The sequence below is a fragment of the Phalacrocorax carbo genome, chromosome 11 (genome assembly GCF_963921805.1).
Source record: "Phalacrocorax carbo chromosome 11, bPhaCar2.1, whole genome shotgun sequence".
In the NCBI taxonomy this organism is placed as follows: Eukaryota; Metazoa; Chordata; class Aves; order Suliformes; family Phalacrocoracidae; genus Phalacrocorax; species Phalacrocorax carbo.
Genome location: NC_087523.1, coordinates 24256095 through 24278466, shown reverse-complemented (window position 1 = coordinate 24278466; position 22372 = coordinate 24256095). Strand labels below are relative to the sequence as shown.

Below are 22372 nucleotides of genomic sequence, written 5' to 3'. Positions count from 1 at the left end.
AAATTTCTCAGCCTTACTAACTATGCAGTCCTGCCCTTTAGAGGCACCTTTTCAGAGAGCCCATTGAAGTGTGAAGTAGAAAATATCTCTGCCCCTCTGCGCTCCCCTGCGAGTCTGACTGCAGGGGATCTTGGCTTTCGAGCTGTTTGTGGACGTTGCCTATAGAAGGACACATGCAATCCCAACGTACTCTGCCCATGGAGTCATGCTCAGCTGCAGTCCCACACGTCCCGCAAGCTGTGCCACCAGCACCCTGAGGGTGCAGGGCAAGGCACTCCGGAGAAGAGTGTTGCGAGTGTCCCCAAGCCACCGAGCCTGTGCTGCCCGTTGGCATCGCAAGGGCTGACGCCGTCCCGTACAGTGCGTGGGAGGCTGCTGCAGGGAGAGGGCGAAGGGACCGAATCCTGCAACAGCGGTCGAAATGTGGACCAAAGAGAGCAGGTGACGACCCTACGGAGAGGCTGAGTTTGTAAAATACCAGGGCGGGCAGCAGAGGAGGCAGCCGGCCCGATGTCCCCGTTGGGGAGGACGGTAGGAGGTGCTGCCCGCGTAGCCGCTCTTGCACGGTGGGCTGGTGGCCCTCTGTGCCACGGCAGCCGCGGGGCTGGCCTTGCTGCAAGCTGCTGCACGTCCCCTGGGGCATGGCTGCCTCGCTACAGCGTCAGAAACCTGTGGGTGGTTTTGGGGGTGACAGGGCTGTGGGGGTGGGATAGGGTCCTCTGCTCCGTCTCAGAGCTGGGTTCCTGCCTGGGTGTGGAGGAGGAGGTTTGTCAGTGCGTGAATCACGCCTCAGGCTGAGATGATGTTCCTCTTCCCTCCACGAGCTGCAGCGTGAGCTTTTTCCAGGTTCGAGTTTTACCATTTGCTTTTTATTGTAGGGCTGTATTGTCCCTCGCACATTTCCCCACACACATTGAGAAGTGTGAAGTATTTTTTCCCCCTTCTTATGTCTGTAAGCTCTCCCCCATGCCCAGCTCTCCTACAATTGTAGCACCCGCTGAGTCTTCACCCCTAAATGCAGCATTTACCCGGGAACTGGTTCATCCTAATAAAAAGTGGTTTGGCCGGTATCTAGCTGTGCCTGAGCCAGGGCTTTTGCCAGCAGAGCTGTGTTGGTCTGAAATCTCACCTCCGTGCTTTGCTGGCGCTTTGTGGGTGGGACCCTGGCCTGGAAGTGCTCCTTTCTGGACAGAAGGCAGCTGGGGAAAGGGACTGTGGTGGCCTCCGCGGCTTCATCTGCCTTCGGTCTCCCAGAGCATGAATGCTGGCTGAGCTGCAGATTTCTTGCCCTGGGTAGGTTTTCATATTTAGGATTAATTTAACCAGGAGCCCAGGATTTTTGGGGTGCCAGGCTGGAGGGGGAGCGTGGTACTTGCTAAAGGACCCCCCCGCCCCTTCTCCTCCTGCTGTTGTTTTTGCAGTCCTGGCACCCAGGGCTCCCTCCTGCCAGCCACAGCAAACACCGGGGCTGCAAACACTTGCAAACAGCCCTGATTTTGTGCTCCGGGGAAATTTGAGGGATGGCGACCTCCGTCTGCACTCGTGCCTCGAGGGGCGAGTGGGCTGCCAGCATCCTCTGCGACAGCCTGGGCTGCAAGGCAGCGCTGGCACCTCTGCTGCTGCCAGCACAGGTTGCTGCAGGCTCCAAACCCTGGGTCTGATTTCCCCCTCTGCTGCCTTGCAGCAGATTTGGAAGATTACCCACTGTTTTTTCTCGGTGGAGTTATCTTTGCAGACCATCGGCTGTCTCCCACTTCAGTGTTGCATAATCTGCTGGCCAGGTTTAAAAAAAGATCTTGTATCAAATGTGTTTAACTCTGGGCTGCCTTCAGACTTCTCCACTGTTTCACATAGCTTTGAGAATACAAAATGAAGAAACCCTAGTTATGTCCTCTAGTACATAATTTAATTTAATTGATAGGGCTCAATTCCCCTTCTGTAAAGTGTATCCTCAATTCTTGTCCATCCCCCTCAAGGATGCTGGTCTTTCCTGAGGACAGAGGACTGAACGATCTCCCCGTGCTTTCACTACACTCTTTGCATGCCTTCCTTTCGGCTTGAAACAAAAAAAAAAAAAAAAAAGAAAGAAAAAAGAAAAAAACCCTTTGTATTTGAAGCCTGAAAAGGGGGTCCAGCAGGGATTAATTGGCTTAAATTAAGCAGGACACATGCAGCTTCTTTTGCAGAAATAAGCCACTGTTTCCTTCTGCCTCCTGGGGCTGACACCAAGCTCACCTCCACTTGCTCGAGGGGCAGGGCGGGAGCCCCCCGTGTCCCCGGCTCGCTGACCCCCTGGCTTCCTGCACCCTACTGCCCCGTCTGTCCGAAGGGCTCATGCTCGGGTTTAGATGGAGGAGCTGCAGTTCGGACAAATCCTCCAGCATCTCGGCTGCTGAGCGCCGCGGGGAGGGCTCCCGCTCTCTGAGGTCTCCAGTCTCCTACGCGGTGCTCCTGGGAGGCCCCCGGCACCCGCGTGGCAGAGCCCCTGCACCCGCAGCAGTGATCTCTGTGCAGAGGGAGCGACGGCCTTGGGAGATCTGAGAAGGAGGAAATCGTCCGTGCATTGCCTGCTTGGGCTTCTCTTCTCTGGAGCCTTACGGGGCAAGTCTGCCATTGCGTCCTGCTGCCTTCTCTCTCTGCCCCCCACCCTTGTCTCAGCCAGGGGACGTGGCTCTGTAGCCTGGGGTGGTGAGGGTCTGGTCCCTTCTCCAGGCACGACAAGGCCACCCTGAGTAGCGCCTTCCAGAGCAGAGCTTCAGAATCAGTCGCCCCAGAGTCCAAACCTAGCGGAGGAGCCACGCGCGCCGGTCCCCCGCCTGCAGCACCCGTCCCTTCCTGACGCAGGAGCCGGAGCGTCTCCTTGCTGCTCTCCCCAAAAGCACGGTGGGAGCCGTGCGCTGCTGGCAGCGCCCTGCCCGGTTGGTGGGTGTCTTGCTGGTCAGCAGGGGAGGGAGAGCGTATGTGATCTCCCCGTAGATGCTAAGCAGCAGAATTATCGTCTGCACGGCAGAGGCCGCAGGAGAGCAGACCTGGTCTAGAAGGGGCCGGATCATGCCCAAGGTGGTCTGCAGTAGCTGATCAGACCTGGAGGTGACTTCTGGGAAGCTCTGGCCTATCTGATTGTCATCTCCAGTCCCCCGCAGGGACTGGCTCGGATGCCCAGCGCTACGTGAAGCCTCCTCATCCCCTGGCCCAAGTCACTCGGTGCAGCGACCCTGGAGGGCAGGGTGGCAGGAGGAACTGGTTGTGCCGTGTCGTGGCTTGTGTTTCTTTGCCGCTGAACCATAAATACCAGGAATGAGGTTGGGGAGGGAGGAATATCAGCAGCAGTCGGGAATGGCCGTGATCGTGAGCGCGCTGTTTGATGTTTGCTCTGTTACTCCGCTGGGCGCCGGTCCAGCCGAAGCTGCGTGCCTTGCACTGGGAGCTGTGGTTAGGAGGGGATGGTGTAGGGAGGAGATTATGGGTTTGAGCATCACCAGGCTCCCCTCGTAGTGAGCCCAGAGCAAAACCCATTAGGGGACAGTGCCCCAGTTTAGGAAGTGAACTGCAAGCGCAGTAAGAAATTTGCCTTGAGCTGGAGAAAGCGTGAAGATTTATTGTGGTCTGGGCGTGCATCCTGCCAAACCTTTGCACTATGAAGAAATGGGGCTTTTTAGAGCAGCACGTGCTGCCAGCAGCATCTGATACTTTTTTTAGGGGGAAGATGGCTATTTCTAAAAGGCTTTGCACGAAGAGGGGCTCTCAAGGAGTGCTTTGTGATGACCAGGCGCTGCAAGCGCTGTGCTGTGGCTGAAAATAAGGGTAGTGGAGGCATCCGTGGAGCCTGGGGCTGCCTGCCGGGTTGGCAGCGCTGTCGTGGCATGCCCAGCAGCCGCCCAGCTTCCCCGCTCTGTGGGCTGAAAGCCGCCTCCGAGGAGGTGCTGGAGCCCCTGGAGCCCCGCCGAGAGCATCCTGCAGCACTGGGATGGGGAAGATTTTCCCTCCCAGGGGCCCTGCACCATGCTGCAGGGCTCGGGGCCGCGGCCCAGCACAGCGAGTGGCCGGAGCAGAGGTGGGGTGGCTACGCCAGCCCAGCTTGCCCGTGGTTGTCTCTGCCTTGAGCTGTTCAGCCCTTTCATCAAGACCCCACACGGCGTTTCCTGACGTGCCCTTTGCAGCCCCCCGCGGGCCCTGCCTGGGCTCCCTCCCTCTGCCCGCACCAAGCGGTTGCTCTTGGTCTCGCTTTTGCAGATGCTTTGAAGCCGCGGCCACCCTTGCTCTTCCAAGCAGGGTGTTCTCATTCATTTTTAAACCTCTTCTTGCTTTAACTAGCACTTGGGCACTGCCTCAGTGCAGGTGCATGAGAGCGCTGCGAGTCCTGCTCGGGAGGAGGGGTCAGCGAAGCTGGCTGCTTCTGCAGGGAGCCACGCTGCTCACCTCAGAGCAGGACGGCTCGGGCAGGATAACCTTCAGCTGCCCCGCAGCCGAGGGCAGGATGGGGGCTCGCTTGGGAGGGCCGAGAGCAGCCCAAGCAGTGCAGCCGTGGCTGTGCAGAGCACCCCAAAACATACCGCCTGCCCAGGGAGTGGAGGTGGAGCGATCCCTGAGCATCCTTGTGCAGGGCTGCCGCAGGCCAGCGCTGGGTGTCGGCGCCGGGCAGTGGTACCCAAGCTTTGCTGGAAGGCGATGCAACCGTGGCCGGCTGCTCCCGGGCTGCCACCTCCCCGCAGCCCGTGCCGCGGGTCCTGGGGAGCGGGCAGTACCGATGGAGGAGCGTGTGCCCAACAAGCCACCCGGCACAGCCTCGTCACCCAGCGCTGACCTTGGGCGTGCCGCAAGGAGGGCTTCACACCCTTCTTCAGCCTTTTTCTTTCCTCCAGCTGGAGCGGCAGTGGATGCGGGCGAGCCAGCCCGCTTCTGCCTGTCTTGCAGGGCTGTTACCCCCTGCCCGGCTCAGCCCCTGGCTGGCGGCAGAGCCGGGACCCAGCATGGAGAATATGTATTGTGTCTCTCCAGGTCTGCGCTGGAAGAGCCGTGGGGCTGCCAGGCTGCGGGACGAGTGCGTCCCTCCTAACGGTGTGTCCTTTTGCCGTTCCTGGCAGGTGAACACAGCAATGCATGAGGCCAAGCTGATGGAGGAGTGTGATGAGCTCATGGATATCATCCGCCAGCGCAAGCAGGTCATTGCTGTCAAGATCAAGGAGACGAAGGTAAGGAGGGCCAGCTCGTGCGTCCGCGTTTCGAGGGTCTCCTCCTGTGCTCGTGGGGCGGCCGCTGCAGGGTCTGTCCTTCCTCTCCAGGACAGCCCAGCAGTTCGGTAGCCCGTGATGCTGGCACGTCCCAGCCACGTGCGGAGGGGCTGCTAGGGTCCTGCGTTGCCTTGCCCGTGAAGGAACGGCTTTGCGCAGCCACCCGTGCACACAGCTTCGCCTCCCTGCCGCCGCAAGTGGTGCGCGAGTCCCGGTGTCCCTTGCTGCTGCTGCCCCCAGGGCTTTCTGCCGAGGACACGGGGCGTGCTTGACATGGCCGGAGGAGGGAAGGCGTGCCAGTTAGCATGACAAATTGGTGCAGTTGCTTGGCTCAGTCCGGACAGCTTCCTCAGGGCTTTTCTAACTCTGCAGTGCTAATATCATAACGTAGAATTAATATGGAAGGGCGATCGGAGCCCTGCACTGCAGATAAAGGAGAGGCTACACGCTCTGCAATACGGCGTAGTTGGTTTCTCACCCTTTTCTTTGAGGGGGTGTTTGGACCCTTCCTCCAGCGTTGCAGGTGTCCTGGCTTTTCCCGGTGGCTTCCATGGGACAGGGAGAGGCTGGAGGGATCAGCTCTAGCCCTGAGCGGCGTCCATGGGAGCTTACAGCGTGTGTGCACTAGCCCTTTGCCTTTCTTACTGAGCAGGAACGTGCACTAGGGTCCAGCTCTGCATCCATGGCAGTGCCGATAGCTGAGCCAGGGAGCAGCATCGCCCCAGATACAGATTTTTCTGCAGGCAATGGTTTGGGAGCGGCTTGCGCTGCGTGCAGACGGGAAAGCCAGCCAGCACGACTCTCGGACACCCTCGGCAGGAGTGGAAGCTTTAAAATGCATGCTTTTATCCCAGCCACTTCGGGGAACATATTTTATGTAACGGTGCCTTCTGCTGGTCCATCTGTCTGTCTGCCTCTCGCTTCCCACCCTCTCCCCCTAACGTCTTTTGACCACGTTGTCCAGTTTCAGCCATGGTTGGCAGAGAGCTGGAAGGCTCAAAGATGTTATTTTCCTTCAAATTGGCAGCTGGGTAGAGGAGAGAGGCCCCGATTAGGGCCCAGAACCATCAGCAGAAGAAACGCGCAGCTGCTTATAAATTGCCAGGGTAGGAGCAGCTTGTGCCCACGTAGCTGCAAACCCAGCGCTGCACCAGTGGGAGATGGATGTGGGGATGGTGGTGCTGGCAGTGGTGGGGAGAGGTCTGGGTCTGGTTACCAAAGTTACCTGGAAACTGGAATAAGCTTCTTTTCTGGTGAAATTGGGCTGGAGATGGAACCATGTGGGTTTGCAGCACTGCAGTGCCCCTCTGTAGCCCCCTGTGCTGCCGGCGCTGGCCTGCGGGGAGGCTGGGCCGGTCTCCTCCATTGCTTTCGACACCTCCGAGCAACGATTTCCAAGTGTGAGTGGGAAGCAGCCTTTCCGAGGAGCCCCAGACGCAAACACTGGCAAGTTTAAAAAGCTCCAAACACAAAAGAAAGGAGGAAGCGCCGGAGACTGCGGCTGGATTGAAGTGCTCCAACTGCGGAGCAAGAAATACTGCTTTCCTGCTGAATTGCCATTTGGTTTTCCATTTGTTCTGGGCTGCTTTTCCTGACAAATGGCCCAACGGATGCATGGAGCAGCCTGATTGCACAGCGTTGGAAAGAACGGTAGGCCTGGGCCCGAGAAGGAAAGTCTATGGAGGCAAAAATGCTGAAGCAGCGGTTTGTCTCCCACTGGAGTGCGGTCCTGGGAGGAATTGGCTGCTCCGTCCCAGAGCTGCCTTGGTAGCTGTAAGGTGAAGCGTCTCCGCCTTCGCAAGGCAGCGAGAGAGACGTGAGGACCAGCGAAGCAGCCTAAAGTTTGTGCTTGGCCGTGGGTGGGAGCCAGGGATGCCAGGTGAGGATGCCTGGAGGGTGACACCTGTCGTGCTCCGGGACCATGTACCTTAGACTTAAGGAAACCATGCCCAGCCTTTAGGTATCTCTTATTCCAGTAGTGCTAAAAAAGAGCTCTTCCCGGATGCATCACACACACGTCTTTGGAAACCGACCGGATTAGGTACTGAGGAGCCCACGTGCAGCTCCAAGCTGGGCTCGCACCTCGCAGGGCTCGGGTGCCACCGTCCCTGAGGCTGGGCAGCACCCCGCGGCGAGCGTGGCGCCGAGGCGGCGGGGATACGTGGGAAGGACCCAGGAGGCAGAGAAAATGGTCGGGGGGGTGCGAGAGGAGGAGCGGGAGGGAAGCAGGCAGCGTCGCCTGCGCGGGCACCGCAGTGCTCGTGTCGCGGCACCTGGCACAGGGGAGGCGTTGCCTGGGATTAATGTGGCTGTGGTCGGCCGCAGGGACGCGGCCGAGGAGCCTGGGTCTGGGTGTGCCGGCAGCTCCGGGGAGCGGTCGTGGCAGGGGCAGGGGCTCTGCTGCCTCCCCCTGCCTCAGGCTGACAGCTACTCCAGAGCTCGCTGAGTCCCCCCTTGACACAAAAGTAGTTTTATTTCTCTTCCTTATCCTCCTTTTGGTAATTTTTTTCTGACAAGTCTGGTCATAAAATGAACTATGCATCAGCCCATTAAGCCCCAGCAGGAGAATTGCTTCCTTGTGCAAATAGCCATTTGGAGCTGCGCCCGCCTGCTGCTATCGAAGATGAGCCCGTGCTCCTCCCCGCTACGTGCCGCCGGGGCACAGCTTGCTGAGGCGTGCTGCTCCCCGCCCTTCTCCCCCCGCCACCGTCCCCCGGGATGCTCCATGGGGTGGGAGCCCTCCCCGTCCCCAGGTCTTGGTGCTGGGGCGTTGTGGGGTTGCAGAGCTCCTGACCAGCCCGAGAGGATCCCCCCAGACCCCGGGGCTCCGGGCAGATGTGTCCCTCGCTGAGCTTTCTGTCACGGGTCCGTGCCGTTTGTCTTGTTTGGATGCTGGCTTGGGTGAATCACACCTTGCGCACTAATAGTCTTGCCAGCGCGCCGGGGAGCGAGAAGGACGCGAGAAGCAAATGGCAGTGGCTACGGAGTGACCCTCAGCATCGTGTAGATGCTGTATCTCTGGCTTTGTTCATCCACGTCTGGTTCCGTAAACCAGCCAACCGCCCTGCTCTTTGCACGACTCCCCCCAGCCCTGGCCAGGCACCGGCGCTGCGCTGGGTCTCCGTGGGGTGCCCTCCTCGGAGGAGGGAGGTGTGGTGGGGTGGCTTGGTGAGGGGCAGGATCCCAAGGCAGCTGTGCCTTCAGCCCTGCCTTGCCGGGAAGAGGCCAGGAGAGTTTGGGTTTGGGGGTGATTGCTGCTTATTGCATATCAGGAGGGGAAAGCACCACCCAGCTCCCTTGGCTGGTTGAAGGGTGCAGCCCTTGGGCACAGCCAGGTGCCAGCGCCGCTGCCCTGACGGAGAGGTTGGATATTTGATCACACCAGGTCTCGTAGGACAACCCCAGGAGCGTGTTGGGTGCGTGGCAGCTTGCGGGGCCCTGGCAGGAGTGTTCCTGAACTGACAGTGTTATTTGCTATCACTGTAATTCAAACTACCTGCGAGCATTAAGTCAACAGCAAGTCGGAGCCCGTGGCTTCTTGCTGCGGTGGAAGCAGGCTGCACGTCTGGTCCTGATAACAGCGGTGGCAGCAAACGCAAGTGTCGTGCGGCGTAACAAGCACTACCTGCTTCGTCCGGTCCTGCTCCCGGCCACCAGCACGCCAACCCTGCACGTGCACGTGGCTGCACACCTGGGAGCTGGCAAGCCCCCGTGGGGGGAGCAGAGTGGTTAAACTGTGGTGATGTGCTCTGCTGCTGCCGTCCCTCTCTGCCTCTTCTCTGCCTGCTCCCATCCTCCAGCCGCTTCTGGCCTCGCAGCTCTGCGCTGGGACCTGCAGCTGTGGCGTGGTCAGACCCACCCGCGACCTTCGCGGGTGCCAGAGGGGGTGCAGGGGGCTGCCGCAGCCCAGCATCATGCCGTGGGGACACGGGGCTGGGAGCCGATGTCCTCCAAAGGCCTGAGAGAAGGAAGAGGGAGAACGTGCAGGGCTCCCTCATACCTTGGTCACCGAGCAGCTCTGCCACCTCTGCCAACAAGTGGCGGCTGCCTGGCCACACCGTCACCTGCCAGGTTGAACCTGAGCTTCCTCGCTGCTTGCACGGAGCAGCGCGGGGTGCCTCGGGGCAGTAAATCTCACAGGGTGGGTGCCAGGGTCTGGCAGGTGTTTCTGCCGGATGGCTGGAGCAGGCAGGAACCAGGGGCATCCTCAGCTCTCATGGGTGGTGTCCTCACCTGTGCTGGCCATGCAGCGGGCTGTTCCCCAGGGATGCCTCACGCTGGGCACCTTCGCAGAGCTCACAGAGCGCGCTAGAGGATATCCAAGAGCCCTCACCTCGCTGGCGATTCACCCCAAGGTCCCCTCCTGCTGCATCTCGGCACGCTGCTCCGTGGCCGGTGCTGGAGCGGTGCTGCTCCCGCAGGGCTCCATCCGCTGGCACCCAGCCGCGTTGCTGCAATGGAAACCTCCCATGTTCAGGAGGGGTGCAAAGTTGCGGCTTTTCCTTGCCTTGGGGTGCTCGGAGCTCATCTGTTGGGTTTTTTCACCCTTGGTCTTGTCTGTTTTGAGCCCCTGTAGAGGTGCCGTGAGCTGTGGAAGGATGCCCGCAGCCGTGCAAGGGGAGCAGGGCCCTGCTGCCAGCCGGGGGATTAGCGTGCTCCTTGATAGTGAACGCACTGACAGCACTGACACCTCGGAAGAGCAGCTCGAGCAGCCTCTCGTCACCTCCGGGAGCTCCTGCTCTTGCTTCCTGACGGATTTTCAGACCGCAGATGGGGGGGGGTGCCGGATCGACGCCGTGCAGCAGGGCAGCGAGCGAGGAGCTGCCACGCGAGGAGCTCCGGGAGCTGCTGTCACGGCGGCTTCGCGACGCTTGCAAAAGGGGAAACAAGGAAATAATGTGAAGGCGCGCAGACGAGCAGCACAATGTACCGGCTGCTCCCTTCGGAGGCGGGCTGGGCTGGGAGAGCTGTTGGTGGTCGTAAGGAGCAGAGAGGACGCAGGTAACAAGCGTCTGCTAAACAAGCGAGAGGAAATGGTGCTTGTCTGGCTGGTGCCGCAGGCGTGATCCTGGAGGACCACTCGTTTCATTTGAAGGTATATTTTGCAATGCGTTCAGGAGAGCTCTGTGGGGGGTGCAGCTGCAGAGCACAGGGCAGAGGTCTGAGGTGGGATTTATTATCTCAGAATCTGCTGTTTCGGGTACTCCCAGCTGCTGAAATTTGCTTTCGCCTCCCCTGGGTGTCTGCAGGGTCCTTTGCTGCAGATGCATGCAGGAACAGGGCAGCGGGAATTTATGTTTCATTAGCAAGTGCCTCATTGCCCCTCTCGGGATGCTTTTCCAGAAACAGAATTACTTCCAGCTTGGCTGTCAATGTAATTCCCAGTGTGCTGATTCGCCTCCTTTCTTCTGTCTGTGCTGGTGCCAATGTAGGACACAGGATGGCTCCTCCCGAATCAAAACATTGTCTCTGGCACCAGTGAAGCATCAGACGGCCAGAGCAATGGTACAGCGGGTTTGAAACACACGGTATTGGCCTCCAGGCTTTCCTGAGCTCCCAGCTTAAACAGGAGAACTACCCCAAAATCTGTGTCAGCTCCTCTGTAACCTCCCTTTTCCCTCCGCCCTGCTCTGCTCCTGGCTCACATTTGAGTTTCCCATTTCCAGGGTGAAGCTCTCCGGTCTCTGACGAGCCCCCGTCACTTGTGGGTTTCCAGCCCTCTCCCTCTTGCTCGGAGCCGTCCGTGCCCTTCGGGGGACAAAGGGATGCTGCGGGGCCTGAGCCCTGGGCGACTGGTACCCGGGTGCAGTCTGATGGGGAGTCAGCACCGGGGTGACTCCGCACGTGTGTGTGCGCCTGTAGAGGCAGGAGGGAAAGAAGGGGGGTTACATCTCATTACTGTTTTGCTGCTGGAGCTGTAGGCCCTAATTCAGTAGACCCTACAGAAACGTGACCATCACAATCCAGGAGCAGCTTTGGGAATGACCTGGGGCATGTGCCTGCCTTCCCTTTGGCCTGCCCTGGCTGCATGGAGGAGGTGGGAGTTTCAGAGGGGCTTTCCCTAGCGCTGCAGCACAACATTCCCCTGAGACATGGAGATTTTGCCTAAGAAATAACTTCTCTTCTGGTTTCTTTGCTCCCCTCACTGCTGCTGAGCACCGGTGCTTTGCAGAAGAGAGAAGAGGTGCCATCAAACCTGTTCTCTTTGTTTATTCCTTGATGGCTTGGTCAGGGCTGTCTTAAGTCGTCAGTAAACACCTTCCACAGAGCTTTTCCACAGAGCTTTTCTGGGAGAGGACCAAAGTGCCCGAGGTGCTTTTCCCTGGAGTCCCTTCATGTCCCCTTTGGAACGGCGGCTGGGCCAGGTCTGCCTTTCCACGGGACACGGCAGAGCGCTGAGCCCCGGCCCCGAGCCCGGGCTGTGCAGGACCCGCAGGACCCTTGTGTGGATGGAGCAGAGCCTGCCCCAGCCACGCGCCTGGTTTTGGGTGCAGGCTGGTGCCTGGGCTGGTTTTTCAGCTCCCGCTTCCCTGTGTTGCGGGTAATGCTCCTGTCCCGTCGTACTCCAGCTCCTCACCTTTAATTGCAAAATGATTTGCGGCTGCAGATGTGATGTTTTGCAGCAGCTCTGCTGGGGCTGAGCCAGTGTGAGGTTTCCTTGCCCTGTGCTGAATTGCTTCGCAGGCGCGCTCCTCTCCCAGCCAAAGCTGCTGAGAGCGGCGCAGGGAGGGTGACGCTGCATTTGCACGGGAGGGGCGGGGAGAGGATGCATCGCCCTCCTGCTTTGATCACGCGTGGGACCCTCCGAGCAGCGCGGAGGCTTTTCCCTGGGGCTTTCCCACCCACGAGCAAAATTTAACACAGAAAGGGCATTGCTGCTCTCCCTCCCCAGAGCCTCTGGGGACGTTTCCGTGCCATCGCACCGCTCCTTGCTTCCCCCGCGCAGCCCCTGGTTCAGGACGGGGTCTCCTCTGTGCTTTTCAAGCTGCGTGCTGGCTTCCGAGCCCCTTTGCTTCCCTCTGCTCCTCTCGCAGGTGATGAAGCTGCGGAAGCTGGCCCAGCAGGTCGCTAACTGCCGGCAGTGTCTCGAGCGCTCGACGGTCCTCATCAACCAGGCCGAGCACATCCTGAAGGAGAACGACCACGCGCGGTTCCTGCAGACAGCCAGGAACGTGGCCGAGAGGTGGGCTGAGGACACCGACGGGATGCCCCTGGGGTTGTCCCCTGGTCACAGGTCCCTGCCCGGGGCCACCCTGCCTCCCCCCTGCAGACTTCCAGCGTGCTGCCCGCGAGTGATTGCTGGTCAGGGGCGTTGCTGGTTCCTGTCCCTTGCAGGGCAGGACTTGCGTGGCGGGTCCTAACAAAGCTGAACACCTGCTGTGGGAGCAAACATCATTCCCTGGGGGGAGAAGGTGGTGGGAATGCCAATCCAAAGGGAGCTCGGGGCGGGGGGTGATCAGGGCTGGGACCCCCAAGAATCGAGCCTCCCCCACCTCTCTGGGGACCTGTCCCCAGGCTGGGCCACCCTCCTGGGGCAGGAGCAGTGGTTAGTAGGTGCAGGCTGGTTTCCCGATGGTAAGTAATGTCACCGCTGCTTGCACCCTTTTAATCCCCCGTCTCTACAGCTGCAGGTTGTCTGGAGCACCCTGATGTGTACTGATGGTCTCTTCTTTTCTTTCAGGGTCGCCATGGCAACTGCATCCTCTCAAGTTCTGATACCAGATATCAATTTTAATGATGCCTTTGAAAACTTTGCTTTAGATTTTTCCAGAGAGAAGAAGCTGCTGGAGGGGCTGGATTACCTAACTGGTGAGTGCAGAGGCGCGCTCCCCACTGCCTGCACCCCGCCTCTTCCCGCAGCCCTCCTCCCCCGCACCCCGCCGAGGGCTGGCGGCCGTATTTTAAAGCAAGCTAGGTTGCTACTTATTCTCACCAGTAAAAAGTGCCTGGTCAGCTGCGGCAGAGCAGAGGCCGTGCCGTCCCCACGATGGTGACGTGTCCCCGTCCTCCTGTTTGCACTCGGCCTTGGCCAGAGGGCAGGTGGAAAAGTTCAGAAAGCAGGTGAAAAAAGCCAGTCTCCAGGGCCCGGGGCGGAGGCTGATGCCCGTAAGGGTCCGGGAGGGTGGGTTACGGAGAGGGAACAGTGAATTAACCAATTACTGTACTTCTAATGCACTGCATGCTTTAGCATTTCCCTTTTGCTGCCCTTTTTGTGGGCCTCTTGGTGCTGCCGTGGTGCCCCTAGCACAGGCTACACGTTGCTCGCACCCTCGTCCTCGGCCGGGAGCAGCCCTGCCGCAGCGGGCTGCTGCTGGGCCGAGCCGTGGGAGGGGTGAAAGCTCCGGGGAAGCGGGGGCATCATTACTCGCCCACATCCAATTTCCTTCATCATGAAGCAGATCAGCTTGCCTTGAAAAATTAACAACAAACCTGTGTCCAGAACAGTTACGGGACAAAATACTTATTCCACAACCAGTGCTGAGAAATAGCTGGATTTTGAAGTGGCTTCTCAGCCCGTTTCGGGGTGGGGGTGTCAGACCTGACGGAGGCAGCAGTGACAGCCCCTCACTCCGGCACGCCTGAGAACACACTGGCCCCTGGGTGTTTTGTTATCGCTCTAAAAAGTGTAACTAATTAAGAAACGCGATGACAGATCAAATGAGACAGTTATTGATCTTGAAAGACTCTGCTCCCCGCACAAGCCCATCTCTATCCTTAAGGGAGCAAAAAAGCCCTAGGTATATTGAGAAAAGAAAGGACAAACTTACCGAAGTACGTTATCCGTGATGTCCCACAGCACCGAACCCGCCGTCCATCCGAGAGGAGCTTTGCACGGCCTCCCACGACACCATCACCGTCCACTGGATCTCGGAGGACGAGTTCAGCGTCAGCTCCTACGAGCTGCAGTACACCATCTTCACCGGCCAAGCCAACTTCATCAGTAAGTCGCTGCACGCCAGCTCACTTTGGGGGACCGTGGTCTGGTTAGGGAAGAAAAAGGTTCTCGGGGAGAATGAGCAGGTTTAAAGGCTGGGAATTAGGGGAGGCGACTGCAATGAAGGATCCTCCGAGGGCAGGGCTCAGGGCCGTAATGAAAACGATGGAGGACCTGCCCCGTGCCGGGGGTCCGTAGCGGGGTTGTTTTGCCCTGCACTCGGTGTCTGCAGGCTCTGGCTCGATGAGGTGTTTGGTCCATCTCACGCCGCGCCCCGGGCGTACGGCCAGGGCAGCGCCGGCTGCTCGCGGGGCTGAGAATTAAGCGTGATTTATATACCCTCCATAACAATATTGAGGCATGTCTCCAGGTAATTTTTCCTGAACACGACTGTCGTACCTAATTATTTTTCCACACTACCACAAATGTCCGTGGCAGGAATGGGGTCCGAGGGCCGAGGAGGGCTCGCGCTGATGGGTCTCTGGTGGTACCTAAGCACTTAGGAAGCTCCATGGTCAGACAGCAGGGAACCTGCCGCTCAGCTTGCGGCACCCAGCTGCCCTGGGAGAGCCTGGCCTCTATGGACTGTGGTGCTCAGCATATCTTCCATGCATTCATATCTTTGAGTGCAATGGGACAGCTTCAAAACAGTTCTATAGGGCTGAACCTGCCCCCAGGCTTGCCACGAGGTCAGGACAGCAGCCTCTTAGGTGCAAAGCTTCTTCCTGAATATTTGTTATTTGATGAAGACTATGGTAGTTATGGGGGTTTTAATATTATGAATATTTTGACAGTGCATTTATCAGTGGCTCCACTCTTTGGGGGGGGAGGTGATGGGATCCAGAGACGCCTGCGCAATGGATGGTTGGGCGTTTGCAAGGCACCCTTGGAGGGATGGTGTATCTTCAACGAGAGCGAGCAGAAGGCGAGGTTGCGGTGACTTCGAAGGGATGCGCTCAGCCCCTGGTCCTGCTGCCTGAGTGTGATGGAAAACAGAAGCAGCGAAGGCAGTAAAAGAATCAGAAGGAACGAAGGGAAAAGGAGGTGGTGGGAGAGACCTGCTGCAAACTGGCGGGAGGCAGGGCGCCTCTGGCAAAGCATCGCTTTGTCCCGGCAGCCTTCTGCCACTCTTCCGAAGATCAGGACCTGAACAACCAGAGTTGCCCTGCAGGGGCATCCCAGCCCCGTGCGGGGGTGGCGGTGCCCAACCGCCGTCAGCGTGTGCCCGGAGGGTCCCAGCAGCGCCGCGCCGTGCCGGCCGGGGCCGGACGTGCTCTCGGGGCGCGAAACAACGCCGGGCTCGGTAGAGCTGAGCTGAGGCTTCGGGTGGTTGTACTTACCCGTGCAAAGCTCCCCGTCTGACATCGGGGCTGGAGTTCTGCTCTAATATTAGCCGGGCAGAGTTCATCAGACATCCTGAATCAGCTGAAGGCTTGGAGGTAAAACGAGCCAGAAATTGCCTGAGGAATGTGCCAAATTCCATTTAATTTCCTCCCCACTCACCTGAATTTATCGAAAGAGGCTCACACTCTGATCTTTTTAGCACCATGGCTTATTATTAGGGAGAGCTGGTAAACCGCAGGTTGAAAAAGCCGGGGCTGGAAACCGTGCCCCCCACCCCCGAGGACAGACGTGTCACTAAAAGCAGGAGCCATTTAGTCTTCCTCCTTGTTTGTTATCAGGAAGGTTTATCTGAAAAGAAAAAGCTGGCTTGTCTGTCCTTAACATAAAGCCAAGGCCGACCTCCAGCCTCAGCAGCAGTGGTTTACTCCTTTGGGTGCCTGGTGAGTCCTCGAGGCATCAGAAATAGGTACCTGTTACAATTTCTTGTAACGCTGCCTTTTTCCTAAAATCGGAGGGGGTTTGCATGCTGGAGGAAAGTTAATTTGTGGGCTGGGTTATAGGAGAGAGTCCAGGGAAACTGATTGTTTCATATGGGGAAAAAAATATGGATGTTGTAAAGGGAGGCTAAAAATACAGCTTCCAGTTTGCCCATCCTGAAGCGCTTCGGAGGAGCGCAGCACCCCCACAGCATGGCTCTTGCAAGGAAGCTTTATTCCTGGTTTTCCTTAGTAGCACTCGTAGGAAGCGCTGACAAAATGCTTCAGGGTGGACTTTTTGGGCCGCTGTCAGTTTGTCTCACGTGTCAGACACCAGTGCTGGAAGCGCAGTGTCGCGGCACAGGAAGGCTGCTAAGTGCACTTTAAAATATGCAGGAAGCTGCCAGAGAAAGTTACAGCTTGTGACTTTCAAAGCTGGATAATACTTGCATCCCCGGCCTTGGCCAGCAGCCTTTGCCCTCGTTTTGGAAAACAAGATGATTTATTTCCTCTTGGTCAGAGGTACCCGGTGCTACGGCAGCTACCTTCCCCTGCTCAGCGCTCCCCTCCTCCCCCAGCCACAACATGCATTCTGTTGCTCTCTGAAAGCCTGGGAGAGCCCAGCACCCTCTTTGGCTCCGTTCCTGGGTGGCCACCAGCCCCCACCTCCCCTGCCCCTGCCAGCTGAGGAGGAAACGTGGACCACGCCGGTATCGCCGAGTTGTTTAAGTGGGGAGGGACACCCGAAGGTCCTTGCGCCAGCTCTGCATAAGCCAGGCTGACCGAGAGCTCCGCCAGGCTGCTCAGGGCCCTGCTCCCATGCTTCCCCACCCTCAGCTGGAAGAATTTTTTCCTTATCTAAGGAGAAGTTGCCCTGCTGCAACTTGTGCCCTCGCCCTGGGGCCGTGCCAGGGCCCCTCGGGGAAGGTCTGGCTCCCACCTCCCCCCATACACCGCTGTGGGCGCGTGGCTTGGACGCCAGCCCATCGAGGGGCTTGGGAATTAGTCACCTGCCTGCCTCTGGGGGCTGTGTGGGTTTGGCGCGGGCGCTGGGGACGTGGGGCTGTGGATGAATGGTGATGAACAGCAAGGGCAGCTCTGGAAGAAAGCCCAGAGGGGCACACGTCACGAGCAGCTTCCTTGGCTGTCTTTGGTAGCTCTTCATCGAAGGAGTAAAGAAACCATCACTTAACATCTCAGAGGTGAAAATGAATAATATATTGTCACTTGAAATAACACAGTCAGGTCTGGGTGAAGAGAACCGTTTGAGTCCTGGCTGAAGTCATGCATGAAGAGACGCTGGAAATAGTGCGCTAGGGCTCACCTAGCAGGAACATGAGGAGGCTTCCCGTGAAAGGAAATACCTTTTCAAAGAGCACACAGTTGGCCTGTGGAACCATCACCTTCATGCTCTCTTTAAAGCCAAGAGCTCGGCAGGAGTTGGGATATTTTTATGGATGACGAAAGCTGCAATAAAAAGGATTTTTTTAAGCTTTGGCAAGGGTGGAAGTCCTCGGTCTTCAAGGCCAACCCCTTCTTGCTTGTTTTGGGAAAGAAACCTGCTTGGGAGGCCAAATCATTCCCAGACCATCGTCTTTCGGCCACGTCCTTTCTGATGAAGAATCCAAGGCTGGTCCTTGTCTGCAGGGAGATAACACCTACCAGTGCCTGGCTGAAAGCTGAGTGCTCCAGTGAGCGCAGCTCCGCGTGTAGGCTGCAATCGGTCTCTCATCTCTTCTATTTTCTACTTCAAATAACATTTGGACATGGATTATGTTTCCCCCCGCAGAGCACTGAGCATCATGCAGGAGGAGGATTAGGGTGCAAACCTGTCCCTTCCTGCTGCTGGCGTTGCGTAGCGCAGCCTCCAGAGCAGCAGGCGGGTTGTCCTGCAGGAGCGAAGAAATGAGAGGGGATGAAGGCGGGCATCACCTTCCTCCGGGCACCGGCAGCTGCCCGTGCCGTCTGCCCCGGCGGAAGGTGCCGCCGCCTGAATTCCTCTTTCCCCATCACTTCCCTCGGCGGCATCTTGAGATGCCAGCGCCCCGCCCCTGGCTTCGCCTTACCAAGAGTTGCCTTTGTGATAATAAAAAAGGCTCTTTGAGTTGCTGGGGTTTATCATCTATGGAAATTTTCCTGCAGGTGCCCTTAACTCTTGGGCAGGCGGCAAATCAGCCTGAGGGACGCGTGGTCGGTGAGCTCTGCTTTAGCAGCACGTGGTCTTCATATTCTCTCTTTTCCTGTGAATAAATCTTTTCCCCTGTCCCATTCTGCAGGTCTGTACAACTCCATGGACAGCTGGATGATCGTCCCCAACATCAAGCAGAACCACTACACCGTCCACGGGCTGCAGAGCGGCACCCGCTACATCTTCCTCGTCAAGGCCATAAACCAGGCAGGCAGCCGAAACAGCGAACCCGCCAGGCTCAAGACAAACAGTACGTGCCCGGGCGCTCGCCTCGCGTTGGTGGGTGCTGGGAGAGCAGCTTCGTCGGCGCTCGAGTCCAGCGGGTTCGCCTGAGCCGCTCCCTGTGAGCCCGCAGCTGCTGGCAGCGTGTTGGGGACCCCCAGCTTATTTAAATCATTCAACAAGCCCGTCTTATTCAGTGTCTCAGCTCCTTCCTTGCCTCGAGGGATGGTCCCCTGCTACCCCACGCTGCCTGGGGCTCCGATCAGCTCTTTGCTCCTGTCGGCATCCTTCCCTACGGGTCCCTGGGACAGCTGGCATTTTAGGAGGTCACGAAAAGTCCATCTTCTTGGTCGTTTCACCTCAGTGGGCTTTTTGGGGCTGATGTATGGAGTCCCAGGGCAATTGTGCGCTTGTGCATGGCTTTGCTCACAGGGGGTTGCAACTCTGGGGAGCCATGGGGAGATGGAAACGTGTCCGTGCGGTGGTGGATGGGGCTTTGTAGCACACGCAAAGCAGAAAAGAAGTTGCACTTGACATCGCCCCGAGGATGCCCAGGGAGGGTTAAATATGTTTAGGGAAATCAGAGTGAGATCCGATTAAAACTCAGAGGGCAGCAGAACCAGACCGGTCGCAGCAAGGAGGGAGATCCCAGGTTTGCAGTGGGAGGGGGGAGGCCCTTTCCCACTGAAGCGCAGCAGACACGGGGGCCGTACGCACCCGCTGCCCCGGGGACGCCACAGGAGAGACAGCGAGAGATGTCGAGGCAGAAAAGAAGTCAGCTCTCCAGGCTCCTGCACGCAGCTGCCTGCTCCGTGCTTGCTTGTGCTCCCCTTCCCAGTGTCGCGGTCGCTCCTGCCCTGACCCAGGCATCCAAGATGATTTATCGCCTCCGCCTCCTCGTTTTCTGTGCGCGACTTTAAACCAAATGAAACGAAGGAAAGGCGGTGTAGCAGTGGGACTGGAGGGAAGCTGCCGAGGAGCAAACGCCAACCCAATTCTGCCTTGTTTATTAAAAATGTATCCCTCCTGTGGCCGCGGTTTCTAAGTCAGCCACCCGAGATGCCAGCGCGCTGCTGAGGGCTCCTCTTCGGAGGTGAACGCGATTTAGGCGATCAGATAAGAGCCCCATCAGGTTTTGAGCTCCCCTTGCCGCAGGGACGTGCCTGCAGCGGCTTCCCCCGCGTTGAAAACCTCAAGCAAGCCTCACCTGAAGCGCTGTGCAGGCGGCTGTGTGTGACCCCCGTTTTGGGGGGGCCACGAGCTCCTTCCAACGGCCGAGGAAGCGATCGGGCGCCTCCTGCTCGGGCGATGGGAAGGGGGAGGCGCACGGCGGTCGTGGGCACGCGTTCCTCTCTGCCACTGTCTTAGCATTTATCTGCAGCCAGGAAGAGAGTTGAGGGAAACCTCTGGGTGTTTGGTTTAACAAAAATATATATTTATTATTTCCTTCTGCGGCCAGCCTCGGTGTACAAGGGCTCCTTTGGGGGGTCAGCTGCCCGTGATCGGGGTGGTGCCGGCTGAAGGCGCCACCGCTTCGTGCCGCACCCCCAGCACATCCTCGCTGGCCGTTGCTCCTGCCTGCGCTTGTCGTGATGTGGCAGCAGGGTTTTCCCCTTCTCACGCGGGCGGTGAGAAGGTAGCACACGCTTTTCAGCTGCCGTAACCTTGGCGGAAATGTCAGCAGCTCAACGAGGAGACGGGCCAATTAGCATATTTCACAGCCCTCTTTCTGCTCCTGAAGTGATGTTTGGGGAGTTTCCTTCATCGCCAGAAGGTCAGTGTCAGGACACGTATTGATTTCCACAGCATTAGTGCTGTCAGTGCTGGCGCTAAATCTGCATTCCCAAACTGCCCGAACAGAAAAGCTGGGGAGAATTGTTCTGGTTTAGTGACAGAGAGAAACCTTCCTTTGCTGAGTCTGGGTCTGAATAGGTCTTATTTATTAGCAAGTGTCCAAAAGTGGATGGGAGTGCCAGAATACAGGGACAGACCTAGCTCTGGCAGTAAATAAAGCGCAGGGAAGGTGGTTTTCACAGTCCTTGCCTTGACCATTGCAGACTGGTCTTATTCTCACTCACATTTTCGTCTCTTCCTGACATGCGCATCTCTTGCCGAGACCCCCGGTGTTGTACGGGGTGGCTCACGTCCCCCTCCCCTCTGAAACGTCGGGCTGATCCGGAGGGGTGGGTTTGCTGCCTGGGGACAGTCTCCGAGGCCCCTGTTAACAACAGGGTCGTGTTAGTGCAGACGCTTTCCAAGGAGGAGGGTGGTCCTAAGCGAGCTGCCCAGCAGGGCAATGGTTGGAAGATTCATAGATTTGGATGCGTTTATAGTTTTCCTGCGACTTGACAGCTCAGCGTTACAGGCCTGGAGCTTTGCCTGCTCGAGGTGATGTCTGATGGGAGGACGGTGATCGCTGCCGCCAAGCTCACTCTGCAAGGTGCCGCCTTCAGCCTGTTTGCTTGTGACGGCAGGGCAGCTGGCGGAGGGCTTGCGCACTGTGACAGTCCAGCAGCAGGGTCACAGCTCCGTCAGGTTTTGTACGTGGGTACTTCTGAACACGAGGCGCGGGTGGCATCTGAGATGGCTGGTCAGAGCAGGGACACTGCTGCTGCGGGCACAGGGGAAGAACAGAAGAGCTGGCGGTGCGTTGCTGTGGCTCCGTGGGCATCTGCATCGGGGTCGGAGGTCCTTTCTTGAGAGCGGCAGCACATATCCACCCTGCCTTTCTCGCCGCAGCGTGCTTTCCGCCCAGCGCGGTCACCTGCCGCCGGCCCTCTCTGCTCTGCCCCGCGCCCGTGCCCTCGCAGCGGGAGGAGGGGGTGCGGGGGGAGCTGCCGTTCCGCGGGGCGCCGGTGCTGCGCCGCTGCTCCGACCCACCCAGCGGCACAGGCTTGCTGCTCCTCATCCGTGAGCCGAAGGCCAGAGCTTGTCTCTGGCTCCTGGGGGATCTCGGTCCAGTTGTTTCCGTAGCTGTTACGTAAACCAACACGCAGCCCTGCCTCGGCTGTCCCTCCGGATGGCTTTTTCGACATGCCGGAGCTGCCATGGTCAGCAAGACCTGTTGAGCTTCACCATAATTGATTCCTTCCATGAAATGTCAAGAAAAGAAAATCTGGCAATGTAGCTTCCCCAGTAACAGCCCTTGTCTTGCAGACAAATTACTGCTGGGGTAGACAGAAAACTAAATATTCTTGTTTAGAATAAGAAACTTAGAAAACTAAATATTAGTGTCCCCTGCTGAAGACGGCAGTGTGCAGGAGGGCACGGCTCGCTGTGCAGCGCAGCACCGTCCCCTGAGCCAGGCCAGGGGCCGCGCCGAGTACCAAATAAGAATATTAGATTAGATCACCCAGGATGAGCGAGCCTCACGTGCTCCTGCCTCCACGCCCCCCTCCCCTGTGCACCTCTTCCAGGGAGCAAGGGCCAGCGGGAGCACGTGGAGCCAGTGCGTCTGCTCCTTGTCTCGATGGGTGGCAGGAGCCCTCTGAGGTCCAGGGACACTGGGCAGGTGCCGGAGTCGTGCAGGCTCCTGCCCGCCAGCACGTCCCCTCCGCCCATCCCCGTGCCCGGCACACCGCTGACTTGCCTGATTAACCCTGGCGGTTTTGCCAGCGGCAGCGTCGGCTGCGCCCTCTTTGCCCCGCACGCCCAAGGCCAGCCAGGTGTCCTCCTCGCCGCTCACACGCTGCACCGCCTGAGGCTTCGCGGGGAAGGGAAGCGCCGTTAGAAGCTGGTGAACACCCCGGGGGCGCAGCTTGCTGTGTCCAGCCCTGGAGCTGGCCGGTTTCCCACGGCTCTCAAGCCCCATGGAGGCACCGTGGATGGATAAACGAGCAAAGGGGTATGGGGAATGTTCCGGCAAGCTGAATTTCTGAGATAACTTTTATCTGAGTGACTGGCCCAGGATATATATACATTAATGTAAACTTGACGGGAGGCACCGCCATAACTCCCAGCTCTGCCAGGCAGCGCT

At 58.3% G+C, this 22372-nt stretch overlaps 1 protein-coding gene across 1 annotated transcript in view; it reads left to right on the top strand.

Annotated features, from left to right (window-relative positions):
• The window catches only part of MID2 (midline 2), a 115730-nt gene that overhangs the window by 82035 nt on the left and 11323 nt on the right, over nucleotides 1-22372 (top strand). Inside the window, exons 4-8 of the mRNA XM_064463537.1 lie at nucleotides 5085-5192; nucleotides 12266-12414; nucleotides 12913-13040; nucleotides 14029-14172; nucleotides 18263-18424. Of these exons, the coding sequence (XP_064319607.1) occupies nucleotides 5085-5192; nucleotides 12266-12414; nucleotides 12913-13040; nucleotides 14029-14172; nucleotides 18263-18424 (691 nt within the window). The remainder of the gene's footprint in view (nucleotides 1-5084; nucleotides 5193-12265; nucleotides 12415-12912; nucleotides 13041-14028; nucleotides 14173-18262; nucleotides 18425-22372) is intronic.